This window comes from Dermacentor silvarum, chromosome 1, assembly GCF_013339745.2.
Source record: "Dermacentor silvarum isolate Dsil-2018 chromosome 1, BIME_Dsil_1.4, whole genome shotgun sequence".
In the NCBI taxonomy this organism is placed as follows: Eukaryota; Metazoa; Arthropoda; class Arachnida; order Ixodida; family Ixodidae; genus Dermacentor; species Dermacentor silvarum.
The window spans coordinates 63,755,548-63,768,825 of record NC_051154.1 but is presented as its reverse complement, the minus strand read 5'-3'; the positions used below and the strand labels follow the sequence as shown (position 1 = coordinate 63,768,825).

Sequence of the window (13,278 nt, the reverse complement as noted above, 5' to 3'; positions counted from 1 at the left end):
AGTAATATAAACAAGATAATCGCTTCTCTTGTGGCTTACAGTGTTCCTGCCTTGACCTGGATAGAATAGGCTGTAAGCTCAGCGATGCGGTTGCTGTCGAAGTCCCTGAAAGCAAACAAAAAATGCGAGAACGATGTTTTAGAATTTAAATGCACGCAGAGGGTTGGTTTTGCTTAATGAAAACAAAGCCAGTTGTTTAGAGAAATTGCTTTTGGATGAAAAATACATATTTGAGAACAGAGCTTTATCTGTTCCGACGCTGACTGCTCTATAGTAAACAGGCATTGCCTAACGCTGGGGAAATAATGTGCTGTAATTATGTTCAAAAAGAAGAAAAGAAAACGACAAACGCTTTGTTTTGTTGTTTTCTTTCTGCGTAAAATATTTGCTTGGTAATCTGAACGTAGCCGCGGATGCTGATACGGCACGTTTTGCCTAGTAAGCATCTGCCACGACATGTCATCTCAGTATTTGTCGTGATATGCCACCATTCAAACTTCATCAAGAACGCAGGACAGTTGTCGTTTGACGCAGTAGCGAGGCTGTTTTTTCTGCCCTCCCTGCGCTCTCGGTTCGATACTGCCTGGACTGAGCTCTGAAATCCAATAATAAATATCTCGAATAACCTGCGATTTTCAATGTTACGAAAAATGGGGGTGTATTAAAATGCAACTGCCTCCAAATTTAGCCTATAAGGCACTGCCCCAAAGGTTTTAACAAAAAACGATCTTTAACGAATCTTTGCTAATCAACCTTCTGAAACTCACGTTATTAGCGGCAAAGTATATTCGCCTCGCGTTACAACTCATCTGCTAATAATGACATAAGGCATCTGTAGTGTAAAAATCACCACACACACACACGTATATATATATATATATATATATATATATATATATATATATATATCAGTGAAGTAAACAGTAACCGGAGCCGGCACAGAAGTAGTTGAAGAAATAGAAGCTCGTAGGAAAAACATAACAAGACTTTACTGACGTTTCGGCCGGGGTCCGGCCGTCATTTCGCATGTTATCTTGATAAAAATCAAGGTCTGAAATAAACATAAATGTCAGCAAATTAAAATGCGCTAACCATCGTCGTCGTCATCCCTCTCTTATGAAAAGAAAAAGAATGTTCCATCCACACGACAGTGGCACGCAGCTACGAAAAAAAAAAAATTCCCAATATGAGTTTTTCAGAAGCAAAGCTTCGCAGGAGGAATATCCAACGGCCCTTTTTTGTTTGTTAAATATCTGCTTGGAATGTGTTGACATCTCTATTGGCGTCCGCTACTACTTTTCCTTGCTTTTCATGAAACTCCCTTCACTTTGCGGATTCCTCAGGACTGATTTGACAGAATCAGTGTCTCTCAGCTTCGAGTTGATTAATTCGGTCTCACTCTGCGATCTGATAGCCTCCTGGATAGCTGGTTAGTTGGTCCCAAATTCAATCCCTCGGCCGGGCCGAATTTTTCTTCTACTGCGAAGATTTTTTTCCTGAGAAGCCCGTATTGCGCTTCATTTGTAGCTTCGTGGTACTTTCGGGTATAGATGGCAATTTTCCCTTTCTTGAAACTTCTTCGGCCTCGCGGACTCTGCAGAAATTATTTGACATAATCAGTCCATATTGTGTATACATTCCAGGACGAAGGCATCTCCCAGCAATGTCAGTTCATTTAATCGATTTCGGCCTTAAAGGCCCGAAAGCATTAGGTAAGGCAGGGGCTGCAATTGCGTACGTGGTACAAAATATTAGAAAAGGAACATCAATGGCGCGAGAGAAATGCGTTAGGGATATTTGGAAATCATTTCATTATTATGCAATTACAGAAACAAGTATAAGTGAAATAGTATAAAAAGGAACGGTAAGGTAATCTGGAAAGTTAATAAGCCCGTAGTGGCGGGTTGTGGTTGCGGGTTTATTAACTGTTAACGTTTTTCATATATTTCTAACGCATTTCTCTTGTGCCATTGGTGTTCCCTTTCTAATACGTTGCACGACCCTATTGAAGCCCCACCCTTACCTAATGCCTTCAGGTCTTTAAGGCTGAAATCGATGAAATGAACTGGCAGAGCTGGGCGTTTAAGTAAGGGCGTTTCTTTCCGACCGCGAGGTGAGCATCAGTATTCGCCAAATAACATCGGAGATATTTAAAATGTCTAATAAAAGCAAAATCTCAAGGAGCGATAATATTCTCTCTGCTCTTCAACATGGCGATGTGTCGCCTCGCGCGGGATCTGGATCGGATACCCGACCCATAGGTTATACGCTCTACGCAGACGACATCACGCTGTGGGCGAACAGATATTCTCTAGAGTATAAAGAATATACGCTCAAACCGCGGTATTAGTAGTGGAAAAATTTTCTCGAGGGAGCGGGCTGAAGTGTGCACCCGAAAAATCTGAGACCGTCTAGATACACGTGAAAGACTACAAATCCAGAGGGTCGACTAACATCGTGGTGAAGCCTGGAGAGTCAACCGGACCGAGAGGTACCCACGATGCGAGTCCTGGGTTTGTGGCTTCAGAGCGACGGGAGAGCAGCACAGACGCTCAAAACCCCACAACATAGTCCAAATGATACGTCGAGTGACGTATCGAAAGGAGGAATGCGGAGAGACGATACGCAAAGGCTCGTACAGGCCTTAGTGGCTAGTCCAATCACGTTCGGCTTACCTTACCAAATCCTGAACAGGGAGGAGGAAAGGCCGGCCAACACAATAATCCGTACCTCTGCCAAGGCGGCTGTGGGCGTGCCTAAATGTACCTCCACGGAGCGCACGCTAGCTTATAAGGAGTGCACAATACTTTCGACGAACTGATGGAGGTCACTCTGATGCAACAGCGGGAATGCCTCAACTTCACAAAAACTGGTAGGGCAAATATTGGCTTGACTCAATATTTCAGCGTAACCCATTTGTCTTACCGAACGATGAGATTCAAAATACAGTAGCTCCAATACCCAAGAACATGCATCCCGAGTACAACAAGGAAATGCGCAAAACACGCGCACAACATATTCAATCTAAGTACTCCAATAACCCTAGGTACAATACCTACTACACGGACGCAGCTGCGTGTGCAGAGGCGACCGGGCAGCGCTACCAATGGAGGTACACCCTGGTAGTCGTGAACGCTGTCTGCCAGCAGCGAATAACCACGTCGGCCACGGCGGGATCCCCCCCCGCCCCCTCGGCCGAAATGTGAGCAGTGGCGATCGCCCTCGCTCACGCGGAGCGTACGCAATGCGACTCGGTCGTGGTCACGGCCTCTCGGGAGACATGTCGCATGTTTCTCAAGGGGCACGTGACTGCGACTAGCCTCGCGATAATCCCCCAATCCTTGAACCACCGTCATCGCCTACTCTGGTGCTCGGGACACACGGGGGTACAGGAAAACGAGCGGGCTAACGCGTAGCTCGAGGGTCTACTAACCGAGCGACGGCGTCCTCTTCTAACCCCAACCCCTCGCTCCAACCCTCACAAGATCCCATCAATTTAAATGCCACAGATATCCTTGCTCATCAGCGCGGAGTCCGCAGAAAATACACGGCAGCTCACCGAAAAGTTAGCGGGGATGAGGCCGCCAATTGGCGCGAAATACAGACCAACCCGCCGTGGTTGCCCAGTGGCTATGGTGTTGGGCTGCTGAGCACGAGGTCGCGTGATCGAATCCCGGCCACGGCGGTCGTATTTATATGGGGGCGAAATGCGAAAATACCGGTGTACTTAGATTTAGGTGCACGTTAAAGAACCCCAGGTGGTCCAAAATTCCGGAGTCCCCCACTACGGCGTGCCTGATAATCAGATCGTGGTTTTGGCACGTAAAACCCCATAATTTACTTTTTTTAATACATACCAGGGTATTACTCCATCTAAATATGCTAAACGCCATGTATCCCACTCGCTATAGGGCCAACTGCCCTTGGTGGGGTGGCCTACCCACCCTAATTCATGTAACCTGGGAGTTCTCTAAGCACCCCCATAGGCCAAATAACAGTAACACAATGGAGCAGTGGAAGGCGCAGCTCACTCGCTTCGACCACCCCTCCTTAAAATCTTGTCCTGTCTAAAGGTGTCTGCTCTCTCTCTCTCTCTCTCTCTCTCTCTCTCTCTATATATATATATATATATATATATATATATCCTGTGAGACAAAGTTTAGGCAGTCAGACTCTCTTTTATTCTCTCGAGCGAGAGCCCCACCACCAGGCCCCAAAACGGTGATGATGAGTATGTAGAGATGAGAATATTAAGCGTATGATTAATGCTCACACTAATTTCCCCGCGCGCGCAAGCGGCCAGCCAGGCCGCGACTTAGCAGGGAGGCGCCGAACGAATCGTTTGAGACGCGAAACGTGAACGATCTCCGAACCACGATAACGATGGTCCGAAGAAACCTCGACGGGAGTAACGCGATAGTTCACGGGGGATGTTTGTTCATTAATAATGTAGGGTCCAAGGAAGCGGGATTCAAACTTCTCACATAAACCGGTTGTACGGATGGGCGTCCAAAGGAGCACTTCCTCTCCAGGACGAAAGGAGACGTCTCGACGACAGTTGTAGTAACGTTGCTTGCGGTCTAGCTGACTGACTTCTGTGTTGAAGCGAGCACGTTGACGACATTTGTCAAGTCTCGAGACGAGCTGTTCAGGTATATTGGCCGAGGTGTTAGTTGGGGCATTGAAGAAAAAGGCGTCGATGGTGAATGTCGGCGAACGGCCGTAAACTAGGTAGAAAGATGAGTACCCCGTAGTTTGTTGGATAGCGGTGTTGTGAGCAAACGTCACAAAAGGTAAAAGCTTGTCCCAGTTATCGTGGTTTGGCCCGATATACCTTGATATCATATCTATTAGTGTGCGATGAAATCGCTGTGTTAAGCCATTTGTTTGAGGGTGGTATGTGGATGTAGTCTTATGCACTGTGCCACAAGCCCTGAGTACTTCTTCGATCATTGTTGACATGAAAATCTTTGCGCTATCACGCAACAGTACACGAGGTGCACCATGACGCAGCACAACGGCATCCAGAAAGAAGTCGGCAACGTCTGAGGCAGAACTAGAGCGTAGAGGAGCGGTCTCTGCGTAACGTGTGAGATGGTCAACAGCTGTGACGACCCATCGATGACCTGCCGGCGTTATGAGCAGAGGGCCGACTAGGTCTATCCCAACGATGGCAAAAGGTGTCTCGGGACATGGGATGGGCTGTAAAAGGCCAGCAGGAGGCGAAGTTGGTCGTTTCCGCCGTTGACACTGGACGCAAGAAGCGACGTACTTGGCCACAAAGGTAGACATGCCTGGCCAAAAGAAACGGTTCGTAAGGCGGTGGTATTGTGCAAACCCAAATTTCCAGCAAATGGGTCGTCGTGAAAGGCTTCAAGGACTTGTGTGCGCAGCGACCGTGGAAGGACAGGTACCCAGTGGTGGCCGTCGGAGTTGTAAATGTAGCGGTGCAGCACATCGTTGTCGAGCTTAAATAGTCGCAGTTGTCGACGCAATTTGGCACACAAGCAGTCCCGCACATGCGATGGATAATGCTATTGCAGTAGGGATCAGAACGTTGACACGAGGCGAACTGAGGGACGCGATTGGAAGACAACGTGCCAGTAACCGCTTGAGGTAATAACGTAAGTGCAGTCTTAGTCTCATTATTAAGTGGCCAGCAATGTAGAGGCGTGCTCGAAGATAATAGTGGCAGGGGGCAGCGAGACAGAGCGTTGGCATCTTGATGCTTTTTCCCAGACTTGTAGACAACGTCAAAATCGTACTCTTGTAATCAGACCACCCAGTGACCAAGGCGTCCAGACAAATTTTTCATTGACGAAACCAGCTTAAGGCGTGGTGGTCGGTTATGACTGTGAAGTGGCGTCCACAAAGATATGGCCGAAGCTTTTGTATGGCCCAAACTACTGCGAGTCATTCATGCTCTGTTATTGAGTAGTTCTTTTCGGCAGCCGTTAATGGCGCGACTGGCATAAGCAACAACTCTCTCTCGTGTAGTGGTATCCCGCTGTAGAAGGAGAGCACTGATCCCATGGCCACTAGCGTCGGTGTGCAAACAAGTTGGTGCGTTCTCATCGAAGTGACAGAGGACAGGGTCGGTTGTTAAGGCTTGCTTGAGGGCTTGGAAAGAAAGTTCGCAGTCGTCTGTCCAAAGGAGAGCAGTGCCCGACGTCAGCAACTTGTGCAGCGGCAACGCCATGGCAGCAAAATGACTGATGAAACGGCGGAAGTAGGATGCCAGGACCAAGAAGCTTCTTAAATGTTGTTGATTTTCGGGGCGAGGGAAGCGAAGCACGGCAGCAACCTTGTCGGGATCTGGTCGAACGCCATCTTTACTGATAAGGTGGCCCAATACTTTGATGTTCTTTCGGGCAAAATGACATTTCTTTGCGTTGAGTTGGAGTCCAGCATCGGAAATGCATGTGAAAACTTCGTCCAAACGCTCAAAGTGCTGACGAAAAGTTGTAGAAAAAATAAAGATGTCATTTAAATAACACAGACAGGTCTTCCACCTAAGGCCGCGTAAAACTGTATCGATCATGCCTTCAAATGTTGCAGGAGCATTACATAAACCGAAGGGCATGACATTGAACTCGTAAATTTCGTCTGGTGTTGCAAAGGCTGTCTTGTCCTTGTTCGCTTCGTGCATGGGTATTTGCCAGTACGGGGATCGAAGGTCTAGACTTGAGAAATATTCAGCGCCCTGGAGGGAGTCAATGGCATCGTCGATTCTTGGCATCGGATATACGTCTTTGCGCGTGATCTTAATAAGTGCTCGATAATGGACGCAAAATCGTACAGAGCCGTCTTTCTTGCGGACCAACACAACAGGAGACGACCATGAACTGGACGATGGCCAAATGATGTCTCTTTTAAGCATGTCGTCAACGTTGTCCGCAATGATTTTCCGTTTTGCGGAAGACACGCGATACGGGCGGCGGCGTACAATCGAACTGCCGTCGGTTTCGATGCGATGCACTGCGACGGAAGTGCGTCCCAGAGGCTTGGAGTTAACGTCAAATAAGGCGCTGTGTTTTAGCTCTAGGGCGAAAAGGTCTTCTTTCCGTGCAGCAGTCAGACCGGGATGTATCGCGTCCTGTAAAGCAGCGGCAGCAGCATGATCATCAGTTGTGGTAGACAAAGGTGGTGATTTGGTGTGAAGGGGTACCAGCGACAGAGGTTCGCTGTCAGTAAAGCAAATCACAGTGGTGCCCTGGGAGAGCGCAACTGCCGAAGAAGTAGGGTTATGAATAGCGACGAACGCTCTACCGTCCTGAAACCGCACCAGACTAGGAGTAATGCTAAGCCCACCAGAAATGCAACGACTGCTCGGTGCAAGGAACACATCACCATTAACAATAGTATCAGAAGCCAGCGTTAAATATAGGCTCATTGCCCGCGGCAATGAAACAGTCGGTAGACGTGACGAAACGTAGGCTGTGAGCATCTTCTAAAGCAATTGCTTTAGAAGCAATTGCTTTAGAAGCAGGCTGGGTCTCGGACTCCCTCGAGAGGGAGATCGTGTTGAAGAGGTCTCGGACTCCCTCAAGAGGGAGATCGTGGGAGTTGAAATTTCGGCCGTTTTGGGGCGGGACGCAGTGGTGTAATACGGTAATACTTTGCAGACACGATTGTAAGCGCGTGACATATACGCTAGACTTGTTAGTTTAAAGTGGCCAAACCTCGTGAGGGGCCATTTAACAGGAACACCAACAACATATTTCGTAGCAAATTTTCGCGATGAATATGTGAAGTCTCTGCCACTGAATTTGGTTGACTGAATGGCTAATTATTTTTAATTATTTAATTAGCTAACTGTACATTGCGATGTGTCGTGTAGGTATTGTCCCCATACTCAGGTAACCCACTTGAACCGGCTGAATGGCGCTTTCACAGGCGATTCTTAAAAAAATCGTGTTCTGTACTTAGAAAATATACATACAATACGGTAATTGCAAAATCGCCTGAATTTGATATCGTTGCAAAGACGTCATGCCTGAAAAACAGCAAGAAAAGCGAGACAATAAGGAGCTGACAGGACAAAGCGCAGTTCTGTCCTCTCTTTCCCTGTTTCGTGCGCATGATGAATGCGGTATATACGGAACACGCAGTGCACAGCGACTGAAACGCGATGCTCTGAGCGAATGGATGCTGGCTCTTGCGCCACCGCTCAGCGCTGGGGAAATGGTTCTGATGCACCGTCGTATACGATAAAGGCGACGGCCTTTGTGACGCATTGTGGCTGCATTTGGCCCCGCAGCGATCCCCGAAGCACTCTCCGATGGCGCTTAAAGCACCGGCCGCCATGCCATAGGAGTATCGCGTTTGAATAGCTGAGCACTGTACATAATTGCGCCATGATGTGTGCTTTAAGTGACAGCATGTGATCATTTCAAACGACTCAAGGAATCATAGTTGCCCGAAACTTCCTGGAGCAAGTCAAACTTTCGTTATGCCTTTTATGGGAACTTCGTCGCGCACGGGTACCTGCGACAACCCTTCTCAATGAACCATCATTTCTCCGAATCCTTGAATGTTATATTATTATAGCTACGCTGCGAGCCACAGAGTCGCTAAGGCTCACATGGCGTTGTTAAAAACATTCGTTCTCAGTTCCGCTCCTTTAGCTGCTACGCAGCCGACGCGCCAGCTGTGTCCACGTGATCCGTCGGGCTACATCACCTGACGGCAGCGGCAGTCTTTCCAGTGGTGGCTCTCGCCCCCGATACTTAAGTGCACACTCCCAGTACTTCCCCTTCCCCCTGCGTTGGGTATAGCAAACAGGACGCGCGTCAGGTTGACCTCCTCCTTGCATTTCTTTCGTTCTTTTTCTCCTGCTCCTCCTCCCAGTACTAACCTATTTGGCTGAAACATGGAGGGTAACAAAGAAGCTTGAGAAGGGGCTAAGGGCTGCCCAACGAGTGATGAAACGAAAAATGATAGGCATAACGTTTAGAGACAGGAAGACGTCGGTACGGATCAGAGAGCAGACGGCTGTAGCTGATAAGCTAATTGAGACAAGATGTAGAAGGGGAGTTGGGCAGGTCATATACCGTGTGTCCCAGGTAACTTTAACCAAGCTGTTGAACTAAAAAAGAAAGATTTAAAAAACACGGTGCAAGATACAATTATAAGCCCTATGGTGTTCGGTCGGGATAGGTCTGACGACCGAACGTACACCGTACGTTTTATAATTGCTCAAGAATACCTGAGCAATTACATAACTGTATCTTGCATCATGTCTTTTTAATCAGTTTTTTTCGTTGAACAGCTTGGCTAAAGTTAGCTGGGACACTTTATATAGTACCTATATCAGATAACGGTGGTCTATTAAACTAAAAGGCTGTTTCACGTGATGCGATTTTCATCGCACCGGAAGTGCCATTTCCGTCGCATGTGAAGAAAATCGCAGTCGCAGTGCCGACTCTGCGATTTCCGGCTGCGACCAACCGGTTGGTCGCAGCGTCGCAACGTCGCAGAGATCGCTGCGATTTTCCGTCGAAATTGTGCCGAGAGCTATTTCGCGGTCTGTTTTGGAAAACGGCGCATCGCTCAAGAAGTGCAATGCGCGCGGAGGTGGATTGCTGAATCCGGTACGTACGCGAAGGGAGAATAAAAAAACGTGTGCCGCAGATTCCATTCTCCCATTTCTATGGGTTCGTTGACGCGCTACGTAGCAAACGAAGTGCATTTTCACTTTTGCTTCGTCTGCTGTCGCCACACTTATGTGAGTTCCCAATACTACGAGGTGTTTGATCCCCACGAGACAACATGGCCTTTTGGGGTCGTCATAATTTTAATTTGTTGAACAGCCTACAAAAATCGCGCGTACGGACCAGTTTAAATAATTGCAACCTCTGCAAGGGGAAATGACACGGCAGCAAAGTACCCGAAGTTCAACGTTGCGCTGAACGCGCGACCATTTAGATGCATTTTTTTCCTGTCGGTTTTCCACACGCGTAACTTTCCCAATGCATCTTGAAAGGTTATCTTACCTCACTTGCTTATTAAATTGGACATGCGAAGCGTGCAGGTTATCATAATGAATTTTCTACGATAGCATATTTAACTCCGTGGCCTGAATAAACAGAGTCAATTTGTTTTTGAATACTCCATTCTCCAGTAGCTGACGCTGAGCACGGGTAGCGCGAGGATCTCGTTGCGTTGACATGACGACGTCGCTGCTGCCGAATTCCGAACACTGCATATGCGGTGAGGGTAGTTGTATGGTTGATCATTTTGCAATTTCTTGTAACGCAGGCAGAGTGACACATAGAAGGCACATGAGACAACAGAAAGCGCTGAACAACCAGCTGGGAACAGCTGTTTACGTACGTCATCCGTAGGAACCGCCGTTGCGCACTCCAAAACAACCACAAACTTCAAAAATGTTTTTAAATTACAAAACACACGTATTATTTGGTCCTAATAAAGAGAGGTCAATTATCTTCTAACGCACACGTATTTCTTTATTACGTTAAAAGAATTATGCGGCGTGTATGACAAAACCTGGCAGGAAGCAATCCTGAACGTCGCATCAGTCCCGTTGTTGAAATCGTAATCATGTGAATTAAGCCCTCAAAAAATCGCATTGCGACGCGTGCGATCGCATCGATTTCTTTCGCTCCAGTCGCGGCATGTGAGAGATTGGTGAGGTTGTGTGATACGATTAGGAAATCGGAAGGCATAAAATGGAGTCGGTTGACTCAATACAGGTGCAATTGGAGATCGTTTGGAAAGGCGTTCCTTCTGTAGTGTATATAAAATAGGCTGATGATAATAACAATGGCGTTGAAAGCATCGTAATAATTTTGTTAGGCGAAATAAAAGCGCTGTCAACTACAACCGCGCCCAATACCCGTTGGCGCTATGAAATGCAATCGGTCTCTTTTATAACGCAATTAGTATCTTTGGTGCTTTGGTTTTCCGGGACATTTTCTTGTCGCTCTCATTACCTCGTTTCTTCCTCGCTGGCCAACTATTTAGGGGTGGTCGAACCGACTAACAATGCGCAGGCGAAGTGCTAAGGACTCAACCGTCTCAGAAGGGCGAGCCGCAGTGCTCGGGAAGGTTAGATGAAAAGGGCGCCCACAGACTGGCCCAGCGTACGTTTTGTCTTAGCTCGGGATGGTCGATATCTACCCGGGCGTGTCGGCCCATACCGAAGCGTGGGCCCAGCAAGGTCGGAATGCACGAGACACGGCGTCGAAGAAGGGCGCACTTGCTTCAACGCCTTCCTTTATGGTGCCCTCCTGGCAAACAAAGCGTGCTCTCAGCGCCCTTGCCTCCTGATTTGCTTCCGCCACCCGCCTCTTTCTCTCGGCGCTGACCGAGTCAACAGCACGCCAGAAAGGATAGCCTCTGACGCGCGCGCGGAGGCGTTGCGAAGAGAGCACAACAGTACACACATAACGACACGCGGAGCGCTGTTTTTTTCTTCTTCTTCTGCCCCTTATTTGATCGTCTGTTGACCGTTGGAATAGCACGTGCGTGCGTACTCACAGCATTCCGATGTACGTGGACGGGTTCAAGTCGTGCATGTACGGAACTTCCCGTAGTCCAGAGTGCGTGATGCGCCTGCGATGAGGAAAGTTTTGCAAGATGCTGTCAGGTCAAAGCACAAAACAAACAAAGTAATTTTTTTTTGGTAAGGCACAATTGCTGAAGTAAAATGAGCCGAAATGTAAACATAAAGATAATTTGAGATAACAGCACAAAAGAACGGATACGGCATGCCGTTATCGTTTTCACAATGTAGATTTTTGATTAGCAGAATGATGCTTTAGATGCAGCAAGCAGTTCTCATAGACGGCTGTCAAATTACCGAATATTCCATGCCGGAGTTTGTTTAGCTGCGTTTGAATTTTAAAGCAGGACAAATTATACTCATTCTCACGAAATCATGCAAGCTTCCCTGTTTAGTCAGCAACTAATGCGTCTGCCTGCCTTCAGTGCAGTGTGCTGTTCTCATTTGTCTCATATTTGCGAAGAACATCTTGAGGGGTTACGATTATGATGGTTCAATATTATCGTAGGGAATTACTGCGCGAATACAAGGAAAGGTGCACTACACAAAAATACACATAGAATGAACGCCTTTTATTGTAAATGCAAGACGGTTTCAGCGCAGCGCCGCGCTTAAACTGTTTCTGTGTCTTCTTGTGCGGTGTCCTTTAATTTCTTTACATTCGCGCAGTATTTCCCTAGGACAGTACGTATCCCACTTGTGCGTTGAATAACTCCACTGATAACTGAGCATGTGCTGTAACATAAATTTTGTTAGGAATTGCGTCATTGAAAAAGAGAAGGACTGCGATTTTGACTTAGAGAGGCGAAGGAAGATAAATTCTAAATAAACTAATAAGTTATATGGCGGCCATAAAATGCAAATAAACTTAATGTGCATTGGAAGTTACTATCTTGACCAGGGGCCATAGCACCGACAATGCTATTTGTGCGAATGGTAGTTTTTTTTTCTGCGACAGTTTTTGAAAGGTAATTGAACAATGACTCCAAGGCCCGTCGCTGTATTGAAAGGCCCGGCATAGTACCTAAGGTGCCAGGTATGGCCATGGCGGAGAGTAGCAAATCATATCAATTTAGCGCTCAAGACAAAGGTGGTTCGCCCTATGTTACACTGTCCGCGAATGCTACGTTCATTCGAAGCTCACGCTATAATTTCTCTGACTGGCCTTCACGGAAAGCTGTAGCCAAAATTCTCTTCGTGATATAGAAAGGCCGGAATTTTTCGTCATTGCCTCGCCTGTAAATACCATTATCACATTTACTAACACATTTCTGTTCTTTATTCTACTTTTTTTCCCGCTTTCCTCTAGACTTTCTTGGTATCCTTTCCCCTTTCGATGCAGAGTAACACTTAAGTGGTCCCACGCACGCTGGCAAAGATCTCTGCCTTCCAATAGAGAGCTTCTATCTCTCTTTCTGTAACACCACGCAGTGCATGATGAACTTCAACGCTGGTTACAATCTAAAAAAAAAAAAAAAAAACTGTTTTCAAAAATAACATAAAAAAGAAGATAGAAAGAAAAAAATTGCGTTCTCAGGACCTATTATAGCAAGATTATTCTGGCAGAGAACAGAAGAAGAGGGAAACGCAATGGCAAAAAAAAAAAAAAAAAAAAAATCCAAAACCGGCAGATCCCACGCCCTGTGGGAATCGATGTTATGCGAAGCAGTGTGCGGGGAGCGTACCAAGTTAACGAAACGACCATGAGAGCACCAAGACGTAGGCGGCTGTTTCATGACCTACATGACACG

The 13,278-nt window shown here is 47.0% G+C and overlaps 1 protein-coding gene across 1 annotated transcript in view; it reads right to left on the bottom strand.

Moving 5' to 3' along the window:
* The window catches only part of LOC119443058 (follicle-stimulating hormone receptor-like), a 275,428-nt gene that overhangs the window by 58,625 nt on the left and 203,525 nt on the right, over positions 1-13,278 (bottom strand). The window contains 2 exon segments of the mRNA XM_049662908.1: positions 40-105; positions 11,503-11,577. Coding sequence (XP_049518865.1) covers positions 40-105; positions 11,503-11,577 — 141 coding nt within the window.